The 19,702-nt window shown below is 45.7% G+C and overlaps 2 protein-coding genes across 2 annotated transcripts in view; one reads left to right on the forward strand and one right to left on the reverse strand.

Moving 5' to 3' along the window:
• The window catches only part of jph3b (junctophilin 3b), a gene marked incomplete at its 5' end in the record, with an annotated part of 49,018 nt that overhangs the window by 9,637 nt on the left and 19,679 nt on the right, over window positions 1-19,702 (forward strand). The window contains 3 exons of the mRNA XM_080762256.1: window positions 7,905-8,151; window positions 9,127-9,378; window positions 10,868-11,236. Coding sequence (XP_080618382.1) covers window positions 7,905-8,151; window positions 9,127-9,378; window positions 10,868-11,236 — 868 coding nt within the window. The remainder of the gene's footprint in view (window positions 1-7,904; window positions 8,152-9,126; window positions 9,379-10,867; window positions 11,237-19,702) is intronic.
• Window positions 16,659-18,680, reverse strand: LOC308313843 (DNA repair protein XRCC1-like; the record flags this gene model as incomplete). The annotated part of the gene is made up of 1 exon (XM_080761171.1): window positions 16,659-18,680. One exon carries the CDS (start codon window positions 18,678-18,680, stop codon window positions 16,659-16,661), a length of 2,022 nt encoding a protein of 673 aa, XP_080617297.1.

Below are 19,702 nucleotides of genomic sequence, written 5' to 3' on the forward strand. Positions count from 1 at the left end.
TTAACCTAGTCATCAATTGCAACTCTCCGAGGGATTAGAGTCGATAGTAGTCTGCAACCTGCATGCTTGTAAGCGAAAACAACAGATCTACAGGAGATTGTGAGCTTTTTAGATGTTCTTTTTTTGGCTCTTCATTGTACAACACATACTGTAGGGCGAGAGTGGACTATATAGACACTGATTATAATACGTAAATTATAATGAATATAATTACAGTAAATTGGTCACAGAAATGGAGCTATTGTCTTTGGTGACACAGAGAGAGAAACGGCAGAAAGAGGCGAGCAGGCTGAACAGAACCCCAAACAGAGGACTGGGATTTTTCCACTTCACCGTCTGGGTCTACTTTTTCTATACGCTGTCAGCAGAATACTCTGCAATACTCTGTCCTTGCAACAAATATAGGCCTACAGGTGATATTATTTGCTCTTGATACCATCTCTCTCTCTCTCTCTCTCAACTCACGTTTGTACCAAGTAGTCTGACTTTATACAGCTCTTTACAGGCATAAGTCAAGCAGGACATACAGTAGGGGAGAGCAGGGTCGGTTGATGCGCATTTTACTAATCCCTCCCTGCACAGAGATTAATTAATTTCAAGTAACCAAACTTTTTTGTGAACAAGATACACTTGTCCTCTCCCTTTACCCCGAGTGTTTTTTAATTTTGGTGAAACGAGTCGGACGCAATCGGCAAGCAAAGAAAAAAAACCTTTCGTCCTGTCAAAAGCAAGATCAAGGACGAAAGACGCGGAAGTAAGAGCGAGATCACTTTGCTTGCCGATTGCGTCCGACTCGTTTCACCAAAATTAAAAAACACTCGGGATAATGAGAGAGGACAAGTGTATCTTGTTCACAAAAAAGTTTGGTTACTTGAAATTAATTAATCTCTGTGCAGGGAGGGAATTAGTAAAATGCGCGTCAACCGACCTGTCTCTCTTCCAGTCTCCGCTACTTAAAGCGTGCAAAAACACAAAAGGGTCTGTAGCTCCGTCAATTTTAGGCGGAAATGGATAATTTTTTGTCTGCAAGGCTTTCGGGCACTGTGGAATCGAATGACGTCACCGGAAATATGCGACGAAAAGGCGTTGTATGGTATCCAGTCCGAGGTGCAACCGTCCTACCGCACCAACTGACCCCGCTCTCCCCTAGCTACTGTAACATAACAGTTTGACTGTGGGATAAAAACATCGCAGTCCCCATTTGACTGCCTAGTTTGTCACTAACCTTTTGAAGAACCACCACACCGACGACATCTCTCCGTTTCATGAAAATCCACCTTTTGAAAGCAATAAGGTACAGTACACCCGCACACTGTGTATCTGCTCGGCACATGAGCATTGTCTTCTGTGAAGCAACGTTTCGGTCCTTCCGGACCCTTCCTCAGGCCCGAGGAAGGTTCCGGAAGGACCGAAACAGTGTGCGGGTGTACCTTATTGCTTTCATTGATGTCCACTGGCCTATACGCACCTGTGCATACAGTACGCCTGATTTCTGGGTGTGCGAAAGTTTTCTCCTACTGAAAATCCACCTTAAAATGGTGTGATCCTTTTGTTGTAGTGTTGAAAAAGAATCCAAAGGGCCGATCAATAACAAAGAGCAGAGGACACCCGTATCGCGCCGCCATTGCCATTGGAATGCATTTTTCAATTTCCCAGAAGCCTTTTCTGCATGCCGTTGCGACTGAATTTTCTTCCGGTGACGTCATCCGAACACGTCACCTATCCCACTCTGTCCTGTAAGTCTTAAAACGTAATTAAACAATGAAAACAACTCGTATAACTCGATGTGAACAGGAGGGAAGCTGTTCTACAGTACATCAATTAACTTGTGTAACTCGTGAATGATTGTGATTGGTTTAAAATATTTACAGTAGGAACTGGTCGGAATAACGTGTCCCTTCCACGCGCTACGTCCGGCTGGGGAAATTCCCCTCTGTCAGGTGAAAAGAAGCAGCTTGGACTCCTCATGCATAGAAGGAGGCATGAGGTCAGTCCGCTGCCCCCCCATGTTGGCAGAGGAAGTGTAGCGCCCAGGATTACATTAGATAATTGGCACTGGGTGAAAAACAAAAATATATATATATTTACAGTAGGCTATACAGAGTTCACAAGTTTTATAAAGATTGGACAGATGTGTATACGCTCATTCATTGAAGGCCAAATTTGTCCTGTTTGATCATTAATGACGACCCCTTTCTGGATACAAAATTAATTGGGGAAATGTTTGTGTTTGGACCCGAGTGCCCAACGGGGGGCCCTATTGGTCTAATTAGTCATTTGGTTCATGCCGTGCCCATTTATCTGCATTTGTAGCGGTTTATTCCAATGAAACAGTCCAGCTGCATGCTTAAACTGTATGTTCGTCCTGCGTGGCTCTACAGCAGGCCTACATTTTAGGAGGAAGTGTGTGCTTTCTTTAACGAAATTAGAGAAGATCTAGTAGACAGCCTGTACTGTAGTGACTGTACACAGTGCAAATCTGTACACCAGAGAGAGCATAGATGGATATCATGTGGCTTCATCGATATCGCTTATCTCTGTATCTCTGGATTCTTTGTGCAAGGCGTAATATTTGGTCCTGTTTGTCCAATCCTTGAAAACAGTGGCTCAGAGGGTAGCGCTGCATGCCTCCTGTGAACTGAGAGCTTTAGTCCATTGTTGTTCGATTGTAAAAGTAATGGCTCTTTTTGTGTGTGTTTTAGCACTAGGGAGGTATCAAGTTTGACTCTGCGTGAATGGCTGCTGCATGTTCCAAACAAAGGGCTGTTTGGACATGCAGCCTCTTAGATTCACATATTATTCTTAGCCCATTTGTCAAATGTAGACCTTTTTAGCCAGACTGCAATTAGCCAGAATATAAATTTTTATATGTATTTGAATTGTACAGATGCAGAAATTGCTTTCTTCCTCGTCATCGCACTGACTCAATCTCCCCTAATAGCCCCTTAATCGGTAATCCTATCGTGCACACGTGTGTGTGTGTCTGTGTGTGTGTGTGTGTGTGGGGGGGGGGTCTTTGATCTGTCTATCATATGGTCATGCAGCTGTGTACCAACATGATTACAAAGGCCTGACCAGATGTGCTGGCCAGCTGCCTGTGTGTGTGTGTGTGTGTGTGTGTGTGTGTGTGCGCGCTTTGTGCTGGATTGTCTTCCTACAATAGCGATGCTATACTGCTATAGGGTTCAAGTGGTTAATTCAACATGAAGTGTGGATCCACACTTGTTGGTAGAGAGACTATAGTCTGTCTGTCTGTCTCTCTGACATGTCCGTCCGTCCCGCCATCCGTCCGCCAGCCTGCCTGTCTGTCTCTCTCATCGTTCCTGTCCCTCCCTGGATCTAGCTGCCTGATAATATCTTAAATGGATAATCCTGTGTGTGTGTGTGACTGTGTGTGTGACTGTGTGTGTGACTGTGTGTGTGTGTGTGTGACTGTGTGTGTGACTGTGTGTGTGTGTGTGACTGTGTGTGTGTGTGTGTGTGTGTGTGTGTGTGTGCGTGCAGTACAGACTGCGCACGTGTGTTCTAGAAGCTGACGCATTGAAAAATATTGTACTATAAAAATGCACAGCAATGTAACGCAGTGAAAGTAGTTGCATTCCATATATGGGCATGTTGTGGTGTGTGTGGGTGTGTGTGCATGTGGGTGTGTGTGTGTGTGTGTGTGTGGGTGTATGTGTGTGTGTGTGTGTGTGTGCATGTGGGTGTATGTGTGTGTGTGTGTGTGTGTGTGTGTGTGGGTGTGTGTGCATGTGGGTGTATATGTGTGTGTGTGTGTGTGTGTGTGTGTGTGTGTGTGTGCATGTGGGTGTGTGTTTTTGTGTTTGTGAGCGCTACAGAATGAATCACGGCAGTGCTATACGTCACAGATGAGCAGGAGGGATGGATCACTTGCACTCTTATTGGAATGCACTTCCGTTTGTTTGTGTGTGTGTGTGTGTGTGTGTGTGTGTGTGTGTGTGTGTGTGTGTCAGAGTGAGGCCAAGAGATACACACACACACACACACACACACACACACACACGATGCCCTACTTTTCAGCAGCATGGTGATGCAGTGTTATGGAGTATTGAGTCGATGGATGGATGGAGTGACTGTGTGTGTGTGTGTGTGTGTGTGTGTGTGTGTGTGTGTGTGTGTGTGTGTGTGTGTGTGTGTGTGTGTGTGTGTGTGTGTGTGTGTGTGTGTGTGTGTGTGTGTGTGTGTGTGTGTGTGTGTGTGTGTGTGTGTGTGTGTGTGTGTGTGTGTGTGTGTGTGTGTGTGTGTGTGTGTGTGTGTGTGTGTGTGTGTGTGTGTGTGTGTGTGTGTGTGTGTGTGTGTGTGTGTGTGTGTTATGGAGTATTGAGTGTATGGATGGATTGATGGTGTGGATGTGTTATAAATAGATGGCCTGATAGAGGCTCCCAAGGAGAGAATGATCCACTATTCGACATGTTCTATTCAATATGGCTGTTATGCCGCGTTGTGGTTATTGTGATCTTTGGTATTTACTTTCCTCCTCCTTCCTCCAAATGGACACTTGTGTGTGTGTGTGTGTGTGTGTGTGTGTGTGTGTGTGTGTGTGTGTGTGTGTGTGTTTACTGACCAGGGGGGTCATCGCCATGCTGGCTTGTGGTGGACATTTTTGTCAAAATTCTATTTGTTTTTTTGCCACAGACATACAGAATGAGTGGACAATAAGATCACCAGAAACATATAAAGACCTAGCCCTGAATGACCATAGCATGTCTGTAACTCTGAGAGTGTTCAAATGTTCAATGTTTTTGCAAATAAATTAATTTGAGAACCACTAGTACTAGTTGGACTCCTAATGTGCCATAGTGTCGTAGTAAATAAGTGTCACATATTCTAAAGAAACAGCTCAGTGGCCTTGTGGTTAGAGTGTCCCCCCTGATACTGGGAGGTTGTGGTTCGATCCCCGGCCGGGTCATACCAAAGACTCTAAAAATGGGACCCAGTGCCTCCCTGCATCAGCTTGTCACTCAGCATCAAGGGTTGGATTGGGTGTAAGTCCTTGCGACATACTAGCGTCATGTCCAGGGGGTGTACTTGTACATCAAGCTGCCTCACGCTACAGAAACAGGAGATAGGCTCCTGCCCTATGGGCCTCATGGCTACAGAAACAGGAGATAGGCTCCTGCCCCTATGGGCCTCATGGCTACAGAAACAGGAGATAGGCTCCTGCCCCTATGGGCCTCATGGCTACAGAAACAGGAGATAGGCTCCTGCCCTATGGGCCTCATGGCTACAGAAACAGGAGATAGGCTCCTGCCCTATGGGCCTCATGGCTACAGAAACAGGAGATAGGCTCCTGCCCCTATGGGCCTCATGGCTCGGCAAGGCTACTATTCTAAAGAAAACCTGGAGACTTGACATTCAGTTAGGTCAATTGGGTCTGATCAAAAGAGGTTGTAGTGGTGTGTATAAAAGGGACCAATGCCGTTAGGTATTCTGCTCTCGTGACATGGAAGTCATTACAGATCCATTTCACACACATGACATAAGGTACCGTACGTAGTTTCATTGGTGAACTGTTGTTTGAAATGTACATGTACTTTGATTACTTATGAATATTATTTATTATCTAACAAATATTTAACTATTATGATTTGAATTCAGCTGTTGAACCAGAGCTTTGTGATTACTCTCTGTACAAACGCTTCATAAATAGAAATTAGTATATCTGAACTGTCTTTTGTGGAGATGTTTCTACAGTCTTTATGGGGATGCGTATTAAGATTAGACACACCACCCTTTGGAACGCAACTACTCACACTATTCAGCTACATATAATGTCTATGCTAGACTTGATTATATATTTGTATATAATAATGACAGGCATAGAATACAAGAATGCACAATTGGTCCTATGGATGTCTCAGATCATTCAGCAATATATCTTAAGCTACATTTAGACAGTAGACCCAGGAAAACTATTTGGAGGTTGAATACAGGCCTGCTTAATAATAATTTAATATCAGAAGAGATACGAACTGAAATGAAAACATACAGAGAAATTAATGATAACGGTGAAGTCACTCCTGTCATACTTTGGGATGCTTTAAAAGCAGTGATAAGAGGGAAAATAATTGCTGTCAGTTCGGTAATAAAAAAAGCTAAAGAACATAAATTAAAATCATTGGAAGAGAAACTCAAAGACTTAGAGAAAAAACATAAAGTAAATAGCATGCCCCAATTACTAGAGCAGATCAAAGCTGTAAGGAAAGAAATTGATGTTTTATATAAGGAAGATATAGAAAAAAAACACAAATTCCTAAGACAAAATTATTATGAAGCAGGCCCAAAAGCCACAAGGCTACTAGCTAGAAGACTACGTAAAGAGCGGACCCTGAATACTATAACTAAAATTATAGACCCCAAAACAGGAAGGGCATCTAGCAACTTGGAGGACATAGAGAAGTCATTTGAGTCTTATTACAAAACATTATACACCCAACCACCCCAAGCGAACATTCAAGACATGCAAACATTTCTGAACTCTTTAGATCTATCCCACATTGGTACGCAACAAAATTCAATTATGGCAAGGAAAATTACAGAAGAAGAATTAGATGAAGATTAGACACACCAACAGTCCGACATGCGAAAACAATGGTCGGACTACCTCTCGAACTGCGCTGTTTAGGTTAGGGTTAGAGATAGGTTATCGATGTCGGCCTAATGACTGTCTGTCTTTATTATCCCATCATAAAAGTCTGCTCTTGGCTTTACCTACTGTATAGCACATACTGTACTGTACCTATTAACTCTTATTCTGTAATGCAGTGGTTCCCAAACTTTCCAGATCAAGACCCAAAAGAGAGATTAGGTGTTTGCCCGGGACCTCAACTGGCGAAAATATTTTCACTAAGCTACTTCTTAAACATTTGTTTTCTAATTCATGGGACTTCTTATAGATTCTTCTTGTATTTCTGCATGAAATTACCGGTACTGAGAAGATTATTCTGTTTCAATTATTCTGAATTGTTTCAATTCTGTTTGTTTGTTTATTTATTTATTTAGCTTTTTTGGGACAGTTTTTTTTTTAAATGTATGAACAAAAAAAGTATAAAGGGACCCACTGTTTGGGAATCAGTACTGTAATAGTCTTGGCAATTGTAACCCTAGACCACTAAACCTCCACATCCCTGTTGTTTTCTACATGCAGGTGTACGAGTGAATTTCACCCGCGTTTAGTGAGTGATAGAGAAAAATCCCATACAGCCACAATGGGCTTTTTTCCCCCACTGGTCCATTCGCACATGTCCCAGGAATGGGTGGACCAACGAAGTAGTTCCCAGCTCCGTTATTATTATTAGGAATATTGGTATTAAAATAATACCCACATTTTTCACAGATTTTGATAGCGGCCCCCCCATGATATCTATTTTTTTGTCATGATGACATTTTTTAAAAGAGTACTTTAAGTTGCCATGTATTTCTGTAGGCCTACTTTCGATGAGAAATGTAACGTAATATATGGAATATATTACATGGGGTAAAATACACCCAGGTTTAGTGATGGTTTGACAAAAGTTACTTTTAGTGTTCTATAAGGGTTCTTTTTTTTAATATATATTTTTTATCCCACGATTTTGTAACCCATTTTTCACCCCTGTGTCAATCATCTAATGTGATCCTGGGCTCTACACACCCTCCACCAACCTAGTCCCCATATATGGGGGACAAGGGGAGAGCAACGGACTTAACTCATGCTTCCTTCATACCTGACAGGGGGGAGTTTCCCTGGTTGGACGTAGCGCGTGGAAGGAACACGTTATTCCAACCAGTTCCTTTCCCCTCCATCAGGCGCCCCGGCTGGCCAGGGGGAGGCAGTTTAGTGACCAGGATTAATCATGAATTGCATGAAGGCTAAGCTCTTCTTCTGGTGTGTCTCTCTGTAGGTACATTCCAGGGCCAGTGGGTGGGGGGCATGCGGCACGGCTACGGCGTGCGTCAGAGCGTCCCGTACGGCATGGCGGCCGTCATCCGCTCGCCGCTCCGCACCTCCATAAACTCCCTGCGCTCCGGGTCGGAGCACAGCAACGGCACCGCACTGCTGGACCGCACCGGTACCGGGACGGGCCCTCCTCACGTCCTCCCCCCGGCCCCCGGCACCGCCACCCTCACCACCAGCGTCTCCATGTCGAGGTGAGAAGAGTTGGGGAGTTTTTGTTTTTCATTCGTTTTCATTTAATGTTTTACTTCAAGTTAGTTTTATTTAGTTTCTTGAGCTGATTTGCTACTAGATTTATTATATTTTGATAATGCTAATTGTGTAATGATACTGTGTAATAAAAACTCAAGGAAAGATTGCATTTTTAAAAAGATATATTCAGTTGCAGATTAAGCTTATAAATATATTGACAAAAAAGCATTTGGTCTATCATTTCAGTTTGTTTTAGTTTTGTAAACACCCAATACAGTTTCAGTTGGTTATTGTTTTCTTTTTCTTTCTTTTTTATTCTAGTTTTATTTATTTCAGTTAACGGAAATATTTTTTTCATTTTTCATTTTCGTTGTTCCGTTAACTCGTTAACCCATTTAATGTTAACCCAAAAAAAAATTGCTTCTAAATCCTAACAGTTTTCTGAAAAACCTATTTCTATGACTCAGTGGTGCTCAACCTTTTTCAGATGAGAATTATCTGCATTTGGCCGCAGACTGCAAAAACGTTCGCTCTGAAAGAATATATATTCAAAGAATTGCGCCACATATTCACGATTTTTCAAAAATAGCAGATCTACAAGCTCGTATAGCGCGGCGCTATGAGCTTGTAGACATGCTATTTTTCAATATCTAAAGTTTTAAATTCCGCTTAACCCATTCTGAACGGGAACCCATTTTGGTATTAGCATCATGTTATGCTTTAGCTATTGAAAAATAGCAGATCTACAAGCTCATAGCGCGCCACCGAGTGGCGCGCTACGAGCTTGTAGGTCTGCTATTTTTGAAAAATCGAAGAATGACTGACATTTTTTTAATCTGATCTCAGGTCAGAATGGGTTAATCAGACCAGCGTGTGTCCAGTGGAAACCTTGTATGAATCTGATCTCAGGTCAGAATGGGTTAAAACACCGAAAGGGGTTCCCGTCCAACCATGCTATAACCTTGTCCATGTTGCAGCTCGGGCAGCGCGGGCAGCAGCCCCGCCGTGTCCCGCGGCGGCTTCGTGCTGACGGCCCACAGCGAGGCGGAGCTGCTGAAGGGGAAGAGGAAGGGCCTGTTCCGCCGCTCCATCCTGTCGGGCCTCAAGCTCAGGAAGTCTGAGTCCAGGAGCTCTCTGGCCTCCCAGAGGTCCAAGCAGAGCTCCTTCAGGAGCGAGGCGGGCATGAGCACCGTGTCCTCCGCTGCCTCCGACATCAACTCCACCATCAGGTAAGAAAAGAATCAGCGACTGCTCCAGATTTTTTTGACTGGGGGTGCTATGGGGGTGCTATTTAGAGGGGGGGCTATAATGCATCTTGGTTTACATACTGTAGAAGTAAGTGAATTGACCTTATGCAGACCGTGGCCATCTTGCCAGCAAGGCGCCAACTAGGTGCAACTTCCCTTTGACAGCCCATTCATCCAAACAGAGAAGTCCTATCTAATTGTATTAAACCACGTCAAACTCACCAACATCGCAGCAAAAGTACAAAGAGCTTGAATTCTATCTGCAAAGTGTTTGTTTCGTGAAAGTCCACTGTAGACTTGTTATGAGCTACTTCTCCCTGTCAAGAAAGTATTGGAGTTTGTAGTAGGCCTAGTAGTGAAGCAACCTCCTACTGCGTCCTGCATTAGGTGCAAATTCAAAACAGGTGGTACGCAGGACTGTTGAGTGATATCCAACGAGCACTCCCAAACTCTGACGCTTAGAAAAAAAGAATAACCTGCACGGAATTTCTTGACAGGAAAGTAGCTCATAACATTTCTACTGTGAATTTTTAATAAACAAAGACTTTACAGATTGAAAGAGGATAATTCAAGCTTTCCGTACAGCTGCAGTGTTTTTTTGAGTTTGACTTTGTTTAATGCAATTAGATTAGATAGGACTTTTCTGTTTGATGAATGGGCTGTCAACGGGAAGTTGCACCTAGTTGGCACCTTGCTGAGAGAGAGAGAGAGAGAGAGAGAGAGAGAGAGAGAGAGAGAGAGAGAAATGCGTCTGAGAACAATGGTAGCAAACTACTCGGGTTCAGCACTTCTGTGATCGCTGAACTTCTGCCTTGTCGTCAAGTGATATTGTGTGTGCTCTTATTGCTGTTTATGTAACATTTGATGTACATACAGTATGGCTGCCTGACTTGAGTATCTGTGAGGTCTTTCTGATCCATTTTGAGATTTTTTAAGTAGATTATCTTTGACCATGAAGCTCTCAGTCAGAAGGTTCCCCTTCCATGATTTATCCTAAATATTTGATTAAAATCATCTCTGTTTTTTGTTTTTCTTCATCTGAAACATTTTCTAAATATGATATTAGACATACTTGTCGGTCAAAGCCTTTCTCCCCCACGGCAGTGAACTTCTTCACAGTGAGCTTCACACCTCCAGAGAGCCCATTGTTCAAGTTAATGGGGTCATTTGCAAGGTGCAGCGTTGTGAGCTTGTATGCAGATCGGGAGCGGACGATAACTTACATCATGTTTTTTGTACCCAAAATAATTCCCTGCATCATAATTTTAGGGCCTACCAAATGAAACCTTGATGTGGCGTACAGTATAAATCTTTCAAAAATAGCAGACCTACAAGCTCGTAGCGCGCCACTCGGTGGCGCGCTATGAGCTTGTAGATCTGCTATTTTCCAATAGCTAAAGCATAGCATAATGCTAACACCAAAATGAATTAACATGACGTAACCGTAAACCTCCCTCCTCCTCCTCGGCAGCCTCGGAGACGCCGACGCCGACCTGGCCCTGGCGGGCGAGGACGACGTGGACGCCACGGCCACGGAGACGTTCCACGGCGAGTGGAAGAACGACAAGCGCACGGGCTACGGCGCCTCGCGGCGCTCCGACGGCCTGCAGTACGAGGGCGAGTGGCTGGCCAACAAGCGCCACGGCTACGGCTGCACGGCCTTCCCCGACGGCACCAAGGAGGAGGGCAAGTACAAGCAGAACGTCCTGGTCAGCGGCAAGCGGAAGAACCTCATCCCGCTGCGCGCCAGCAAGATCCGCGAGAAGGTGGACCGCGCCGTGGAGGGAGCGCAGAAGGCCGCCGAGATCTCCCGGCAGAAGGCCGAGATCGCGCTGTCCAGGTAACGTGACTGAACTGTATGTTGTGTGTTGTGTGTTGTGTGTGTGTGTGTGTGTGCGTGCGTGCGTGCGGTATGGTCACCCTCCTATAGACCCCTTTTCTGAGAGTTAACATGTTGCTTTTTTTTTGTGTGCCCTCCGTAGGGCTGTGCTATATTCTATATATATTATTATAATGCCCAACTTCTGGTGGATTAGGAGGTGGGTCACTGCTGGGCATGATGACAAACCTTTAAGACAAATATCCATACCTACCTACTGTACAACAGACTATACTTTATTTGGCCTTATCGGCTGATATGATATACTGTACGTACTGCAAACCCCATAACCTCGGTCCAATCCTTTTGTCTTATTTAACATTTAACCATAGTTATCTATTCTATACGTTATAACTCGTTACTGCTCTCTCTCGTGCACGCGTCCTCGACTCCCTATAGTTGCTCGTGGAGAGTTGGTTGCATTGCATAATGGCTTAAATCGATGGGAGATTAAGACTAGGATTAAGGTGAGGGTTAAGGAGGTTATTGGACGGGGTTAAAACGGTACGTGACGGGAGCCTCCCTCCGGCGATGTAAACGAGCTGTTCTGCTGAATGGAAATGAGACGAGACGGCCGTCGGTTCATTATGAACTCTGTTCATTGACCTCGAACTATACGAGCACATAGTGTCCTCCTGGCCTTCTTCTTCAGTGGTGGAAAGTAACTCAGTACATTTACTTACCCCAGAAGTGTTTTAAAGTGACACTACCCTTCACCATAATAATTGACGTCATCTTTTTTAACAAAGAGAAACTTGTATCCCAATTTCAGGGCATTACGTTTATCAACTAATAAGATACATCATTGATTTGCTTTTGAATGACTGACGGACTGGCTGACTGACTGACTGACTGACTGACTGGCTGACTGGCTGCCTGCCTGACTGGCTGGCTGACTGACTGACTGAATGACTGGCTGGCTGACTGACTGACTGACTGACTGACTGACTGACTGAAGGGGCGAGTGCTGCGTGGTGATTGAGTGAAGGGTCAGGGATACTTTTGATGCCATTATTATTGATGGATGATCAGCAGCAGCTGACTCTAGAGCAGATCAATAAAATGTATAGGTGACTCCAGACCGAGCAAACTTGTCCAGAGACTCCATATACGTGTATACTGGTATTCAACTACTACGTGTGTGTGTGTGTGTGTGTGTGTGTGTGTGTGTGTGTGTGTGTGTGTGTGTGTGTGTGTGTGTGTGTGTGTGTGTGTGTGTGTGTGTGTGTGTGTGTGTGTGTGTGTGTGTGTGTGTGTGTGTGTGTGTGTGTGTTATAAATAGTTCAATGACATTCTGCAGCCTAAAGGACCTTTATGGTTGAAAAATACATTTATGAAATTCATCACACGTCGTAAAGTTCGGTGTGTACTTTTTTCAAGGTAAAGTTTTTGCTTCGTAGACAAGGATTCCTTCCTTTCTCTTCTTTAGAGGTTCAAACCAACTTATCGTGGGACACCGAGCTCCCAGTAGCTCCTCCGTCTCTCAGACCCTGCTTCTCTGAGATAAGAGCAATAATGTGAATTAATTATACGGTTGGGATAAATATCGAATTGCACAGAAAAATCTAATTTGTTGTTGCCCGTTCCAGTATGAGCGTCCTATTTTTGTGAATCAAACAAAGTACAATCTACACCGCAGCACATGGAACTTGGTCTCAGGGTTTTTCATATTTTTCTGTCCATATAGAAAATGGAAGAGTAGGCCTAACTACGGCCTATAGTTGCGAGATGGGTTTGATTAGGCTTAATATTAATATTATATATGGGTGTATATCAGTGGGTGTAGTAGGGTATTGTTTTTAAATACAACATCTCGTATTTTTCTCATGTTTTTACCGAAATAATTAACCCATTCTGACCGGGAACCCATTTTGGTGTCAGCATCATGTCATGCTTTAGCTATTGAAAAATAGCAGATCTACAAGCTCATAGCGCGCCACCGAGTGGCGCGCTATGAGCTTGTAGGTCTGCTATTTTTGAAAAATCGAAGAACGACTGACATTTTTTAGAATCTGATCTCAGGTCAGAATGGGTTAATCAGACCAGTGTGTGTCCAGTGGAAACCTCGTATGAATCTGATCTCAGGTCAGAATGGGTTAAGAACTTAAAAGTATACTATACCGGTAGGTATGTCGTTTCCGTTGATCCAAGCCAGAAACACAATTGATTGATACATTTATTAAAATTAAATTATGAAAATGCACGCAGCTCACCCCCATCTGTGGACCGCCAATATTTTCAACTGGGCCCTGATACAGAAAAGGTTAAAAATCACAGAAGTAATTACTGAGAATTGCCACATATGTTGTACGGTATCGCTCATAGCTGAGGACTATATCTGAGGTGGCAGCAACTGAACCTTCTCCAGAAGCCCTGGAACATATAATAATAATGGAAGACTATCAGTGATTTTAACCAAGGTTTGATCATAAACGAAATCTGGGAAATAAAATCCAAGATGACAGGGTTTTAACCCTATCATTGAAGTCTCCGTCATCTTGTTTGCAGTCCATTGCCTGTTTAGTGATACCTGTAGCAACCAGGAGCTAACCAAAAGTCATCGAAAGCTTTTTCGGCAGTGAACGCCATTGGGGGGAAAAAGCCATCAAAGACAGTCAGCAGTAAATTAGTTGATGACACAATTATGGTGTTTATATGACGTGCTAACATTAACATTTCATATCACCTAGCACTGTTGTGATTTTTTCACCAGCAAAAAACTATTAAATGAAATGATAAAAACACAAACATTTTTAATACGGTAGATTAGTTCGATTAACTGTTGCAGCCCAATAGTGCTTTTTCCTCCAAAGCACTGCAGTGTAGAACAGATACCAGAGGAAGCTCTGCAGCACAGGAGCAGCTGGGGGTTACGTTTCTTACTCAAGGACACTTGTGACATGCAGCGAGGACAGGAGAGGAGAGGAGAGGAGAGGAGAGGAGAGGAGAGGAGAGGAGAGGCAGCGAGGAGAGGAGAGGAGAGGAGAGGAGAGGAGAGGAGAGGAGAGGAGAGGAGAGGAGAGGAGAGGAGAGGAGAGGCAGCGAGGAGAGGAGAGGAGAGGAGAGGAGAGGAGAGGAGAGGAGAGGAGAGGAGAGGAGAGGAGAGGCAGAGAGGAGAGGAGAGGAGAGGGGAGGGGAGGGGAGGGGAGAGGAGAGGAGAGGAGAGGAGAGGAGAGGAGAGGAGAGGAGAGGAGAGGAGAGGAGAGGCAGCGAGGAGAGGAGAGGAGAGGAGAGGAGAGGAGAGGAGAGGAGAGGAGAGGAGAGGAGAGGGGATAGGAGAGGAGAGGAGAGGAGAGACAGCGAGGATAGGAGAGGACAGGAGAGGAGAGGCAGCGAGGACAGGAGAGGAGAGGAGAGGAGAGGAGAGGAGAGGAGAGGAGAGGAGAGGAGAGGAGAGGAGAGGAGAGGCCGGGGATCGCACCAGGAAGCTCTATCAGCCCCTGTTATGTCGCCTGGCACAGGAGCCCACTCTAATGACTTTGGAAATCATTAAAAACAAACGCAAAATCCAAAACTAAAGCCATTAATCGGAAATATTGTGGATCTTTATGTATCCGTGAACAATGGCATGTATATGGTCCGTTAAACTCTGTGCTATATACAGGAATTATTTTCCAGTGTGCACTTGTTCCTACAGCTTCTATTACCTTCTCTGTTTACGTCTGTCTGTCTGTCTGTCTGTCTGTCTGTCTGTCTGTCTGTCTGTCTGTCTGTCTGTCTGTCTGTCTGTCTGTCTGTCTGTCTGTCTGCCTGCCTACTTGCCTTGTTTACCTGTTCCATCTTGTGTATTTTCTACTATCCTCATTCTCTGCAGTGTTCCATCTGCGAGTCTATCTGTGTGTGTCTGTCCGACTGTCAGTCTGTCTTTGATTCTGTCATTTTCATCGACATTAAACATTTATGTGAAGCGAGGTGAATTGAGGTGCGTAGGATTGTGTTTGTACGTTCTAAGTCGATGTGGTTCGCGAGTGTGTTCATAATGCACAGAGAGCAGTTTAAGGGGCAACAGTGGCCTGGACTAGAGCTTAGAGTAGCGTAGCTTGTGGATGGAAGGTTGCTGGTTCAATTCCCCGGGCAGGCAGGGGAAATGTGGCGTGTGTGTGTGTGTGTGTGTGTGTGTGGTAACATTCTTGATGCAGTGTTTCATGTCGATTCCTATTGATTTTCTCTCTGCCTCTCCGTATCTCTTTGCTCCCATCTGCACTCTGCCAGCCTCGCAATACAGTTACAGTAACAACACTCTGTGTGTGTGTGTGTGTGTGTGTGTGTGTGTGTGTGTGTGTGTGTGTGTGTGTGTGTGTGTGTGTGCGCGTGTGCGGCTGTGCGCACGGCTGTGCAGATGAGGAGTAATGATGATATCTCACATATATGTACCACGTTTGTGCGAGCGCATGCACACACACACACACGCACACAGTCGCACATTCTTCTCGCACACTCACACACTCCCCACAGCTAGCTCTCACACTCTCTGCCTCTCATTCATGCTGCCGCAACCTTGTGATGTGAAAACTGCTTCCATGCAATCACACGCTTGTTGACTCACACAACCTGCTCACACCTTGTACCACGACAAAAAAACAGATCTCCTAATAACCCCCTCTCTCTCTCTCTCTCTCTCTCTCTCTCTCACACACACACACACACACACACACACACACACACACACTTTTTTGAGGGGCGCTATTAGCTCCCAATGTCTGGCTTTCACTCGTGACGCCATGTGGCAGCCAAGTCTATGGACTTTTAATGTTTGCTTACATTTTTATCCCATGATTTTTGTAACCCATGGTTTTCAGCCAGTGTCAATTGTCTAATCATTAGACAATTGACACTGGTTGAAAAACATGGGTAGACTAATGTAATCCTTGGTGCTATGGACTTTTAATGTTTGTCTTAAGCAGATCATCGCTATGGGGTACACACACAAACACACACAGCTGGGCATTGGAGGAGCTAGCTCCCCTCAAAAATATTATTCATTTTTATGGGGCGCCAGCCCCTCCAAAGCCTTGCTTTGCGTGTTCCACCATGACGTCATGTGACAGCCAAGTCTACGGACTTGTTAGGGAACTTCAATGACACATACATCGTGATAAAAGGAGCCCCTCACTTCACACGAGTGTGATGATTTTTTTTTGGGGGGGGGGTGATTAAAAAACATCTATTGTATCTACCAGATCACAACACATCACACATGATCGGCTAACTTATTGTAGATTGACATATTTCTTTATCCACAGTACCTTTATTGCTTCAACTGAGTAATTCAACTGCATGGGAATTGGAAATACATGAATAAACACCCATGCAAATAGTATATTGTGTGTGTGTGTGTGTGTGTGTGTGTGTGTGTGTGTGTGTGCTGCAGCTCGTATAGTGCTCACGGGACAACAGAGTATGGCTGATAGGGCAGCATCTTCTGCTGTTCGTTGATCTCGTAAATCCACGTGGGTTTGACAAAACACAAATGGCCGTTCTCCATCTGTGCCTCTTGGAAGGAGTCGTGCCACCCTTCGCTGGTCAACACAAACTGCACCTTTTCATTCATGTGGTCCTCCAGCGTCCCGTCGAACGCCACGACGTACCGCAGGAGGAGGCGTCTCTCGTCGTCTGGGAACTTGCCGTAGAGGAAAATATGTTTCCCCGTCAGGAAGTCCGGAAGCTCCGGGATGGGATAGTCCACGCCGGCCCCGTCGTCCGTGTTCTCCTCTATTGATCCCCCGTGTGGATCCTCTTCTTCCACTCCGTGTTTTCCAGTCTCGTGCCTCATGCGCTCGACTCTCTCCAGCTCATCTTCCGTGTCCATGGCAGAGTCACCGTCATCCCCAGGTGTGTCTACATCTGTGGAGCTATACTCGTCGTCCACCTCGGCCGGCGTTGGAGTCCTCTCCTGCGTCGTTGGATTCCACCTGGCGTGTCTCTCTCTTTCGCTCCGTTCGTCCGTCTCGCTCTCTGAGCTGCTCTCTGCTCCGTCCATCGAGTACCGTCGGCAGGAGATCTTCTGTTTCCTCTTGTGGCAGTCGGTCACCCATTCCTTCCTCACGATGACGCCCCCGGCCGACTTCACCTGGCCGTACTTGGGGGTGTTGGTGAAGGCACAGATGAGGTGCGTGGAGTCGGGGGTCCAGTCGGGACTGAACTTTGCTCCCATGGCCAGCGCCTTGTCCCTCAGATCCCCTCGAAGCGGGTTCTTGAAGCCGCTGAGGACAAACACCACCCCCTTCATGATGTGGTCCAGAGGCACCTGCTCGGGCCTCTGTGGTTTGGCTTGTAAAGGCTCTGGCTTGGACAGCCAAGTCTCTCGCTTGTGGCCAGTGGCCTGCTGAGCTGTCTGGGTTTTAGCAGAGCTTGGGCTGGGGTTGCTGGTCTTTGACATGGATGGAGTGAGTCGAGACAGGCCATCTTTACTGAACTCCGAGGTTCTTGGAGGCCGTGGAGACGTCCTACTGGAGGTGGAGTACATTCCAGAGGACAGAGAGCCACCACTAGACTGCAGGACGTACGCAGCGTAGCTCAGCTCCTTATTCTGAGGTGAAACTTTGAGCGTAGGGCTGTCTTTTGTTACGTTGTCCCGGTTGAAGAAAAGGCTGCCATGAGACTGCAGACTGGGGCCAGGCTGTAGACTGGGGCCAGGCTGTAGTCTGGGGTCAGGCTGCAGACTGGGGCCAGGCTGTAGACTGGGGCCAGGCTGTAGTCTGGGGCCAGGCTGCAGACTGGGGCCTGCCCAGGGAGATTCATCGTTCACCTGCAGACTGGGGCCTGCCCAGGGAGATTCATCTTTCACCTGCAGACTGGGGCCTGCCCAGGGAGATTCATCCTTCACCTGCAGACTGGGGCCTGCCCAGGGAGATTCATCCTTCACCTGCAGACTGGGGCCTGCCCAGGGAGATTCATCCTTCATCTTAAACCAGCTCAGCTTTGGGGATGATGATGGTGGATCATTTTTATCTGGTGAGTGAAACTTCACAAAGGCGACTCCGTATGCGATGCTCGTATTGTAAGGCTGACTGCACACGATCTTAACGCGGCCCCACTTCTCCCGGGCCGTGCTCTTCCGCAGATGGTGGGACCCGAAGAAACGCACGCGGTCGGCGTTGGTGCCGTCTCGACTCTCCGCGGGAGACATGAAGGACGACGTCACCAAAAGGACCTCAAAGTCCTGGTCTCTGACGGCCGAGGAGTCGCCCACCAGCACCTCGACGAACGCCGAGCCTTCATTTCCGATGTCTATGTTGTGCACCCGTTCCTCCCGTTCGAACTCCAGGACGACCGAGGTCTGTTTCTCCCCGGGTCTCGCTGCCTTCCATCTCCTGTAGGTGTTGGGGCTGAGCAGGTTGCCGGCGTTGTGATTGGCGTCTTCGCTGCTGCAAGACACGACGTGGTTGAGCTTGATCTCTGGCATCGTGTTGTTGTTGTTGTTGACGTTCGACTCAGTTTTGCACCAACATCGACGTCGTCTGATGTCGTATGGGAGGTGCAACGCTCCCAGTACCGTAACCTGGGGAAGATGTCACCAGGCCACGCCTCTTATATGCGTTCCCTGAGAGATGATGCCACATCACACTGATGTCCGCTGATGTCATCTAGTCTCCTCTAGACCCATTTAGACCTGAGGTCCATTCTACTTTAATTTCTCCTGTGAATCCCAATGGTTTTCGGAACAACGTATTATATGCTTCCATTTTAGTGATGTTCAAACTTTTCATGTCAAGGACCCCCCAAAAGGTTATTTGTCCGCCGACCCATTGTTCCAGGGATCCCAAAGGAGCAAAGATTTCAGTTAAAAACTGTGAAAGAATAATATATTCAAAGATTTTACACATTTTCACTATTAAAAGAAAATAGCAGATCTACAAGCTTGTATAGCACTCAGTGCCACGCTATGAGCTTGTATATCTACTATTTCCGAGGGACGCTAGCTAGCCCCTCCTATATGGTCAGCTTTGAGGGTTTGTGTAAACACAAACATTGTGTTAACATAAACATTGAATGCCATTGACAATTATGGCAAGCTTGAGTGTTTGTGTAAATGCAAACATTGAAGACGAAGGTAAAGACGCAAATTCTGATTGGCCGGAATGAGATGATGTATGATGATGTACGATGATAAGAGCGCCCCTCACTTCACACGGATGTGATTTAAATTCTATAGCTAAAGTATAAAATAATGGTTAAAGTGGTTAAAAGCTAAAGCAACACAGATGCGTTCCAGGTCTTAATGGGTATATGGAGCTTGTGTTACGTGGTACCTACGTATACTGCATGTCTTTATACTGTAAATAATAACGTCTATGACGCCAGCTGGAATGATGTCAGCCTCTGCACTGTCGCCATCCCGGATCATATCTGCCTCTTCGACCATGCTGGCCGGATTAGAGGAATATCTCAATTTAAATTAACATTAAGACTGTTTTCATCCCCATG

Source organism: Protomyctophum bolini, assembly GCF_963924005.1.
Source record: "Protomyctophum bolini genome assembly, chromosome: 4".
In the NCBI taxonomy this organism is placed as follows: domain Eukaryota; kingdom Metazoa; phylum Chordata; class Actinopteri; order Myctophiformes; family Myctophidae; genus Protomyctophum; species Protomyctophum bolini.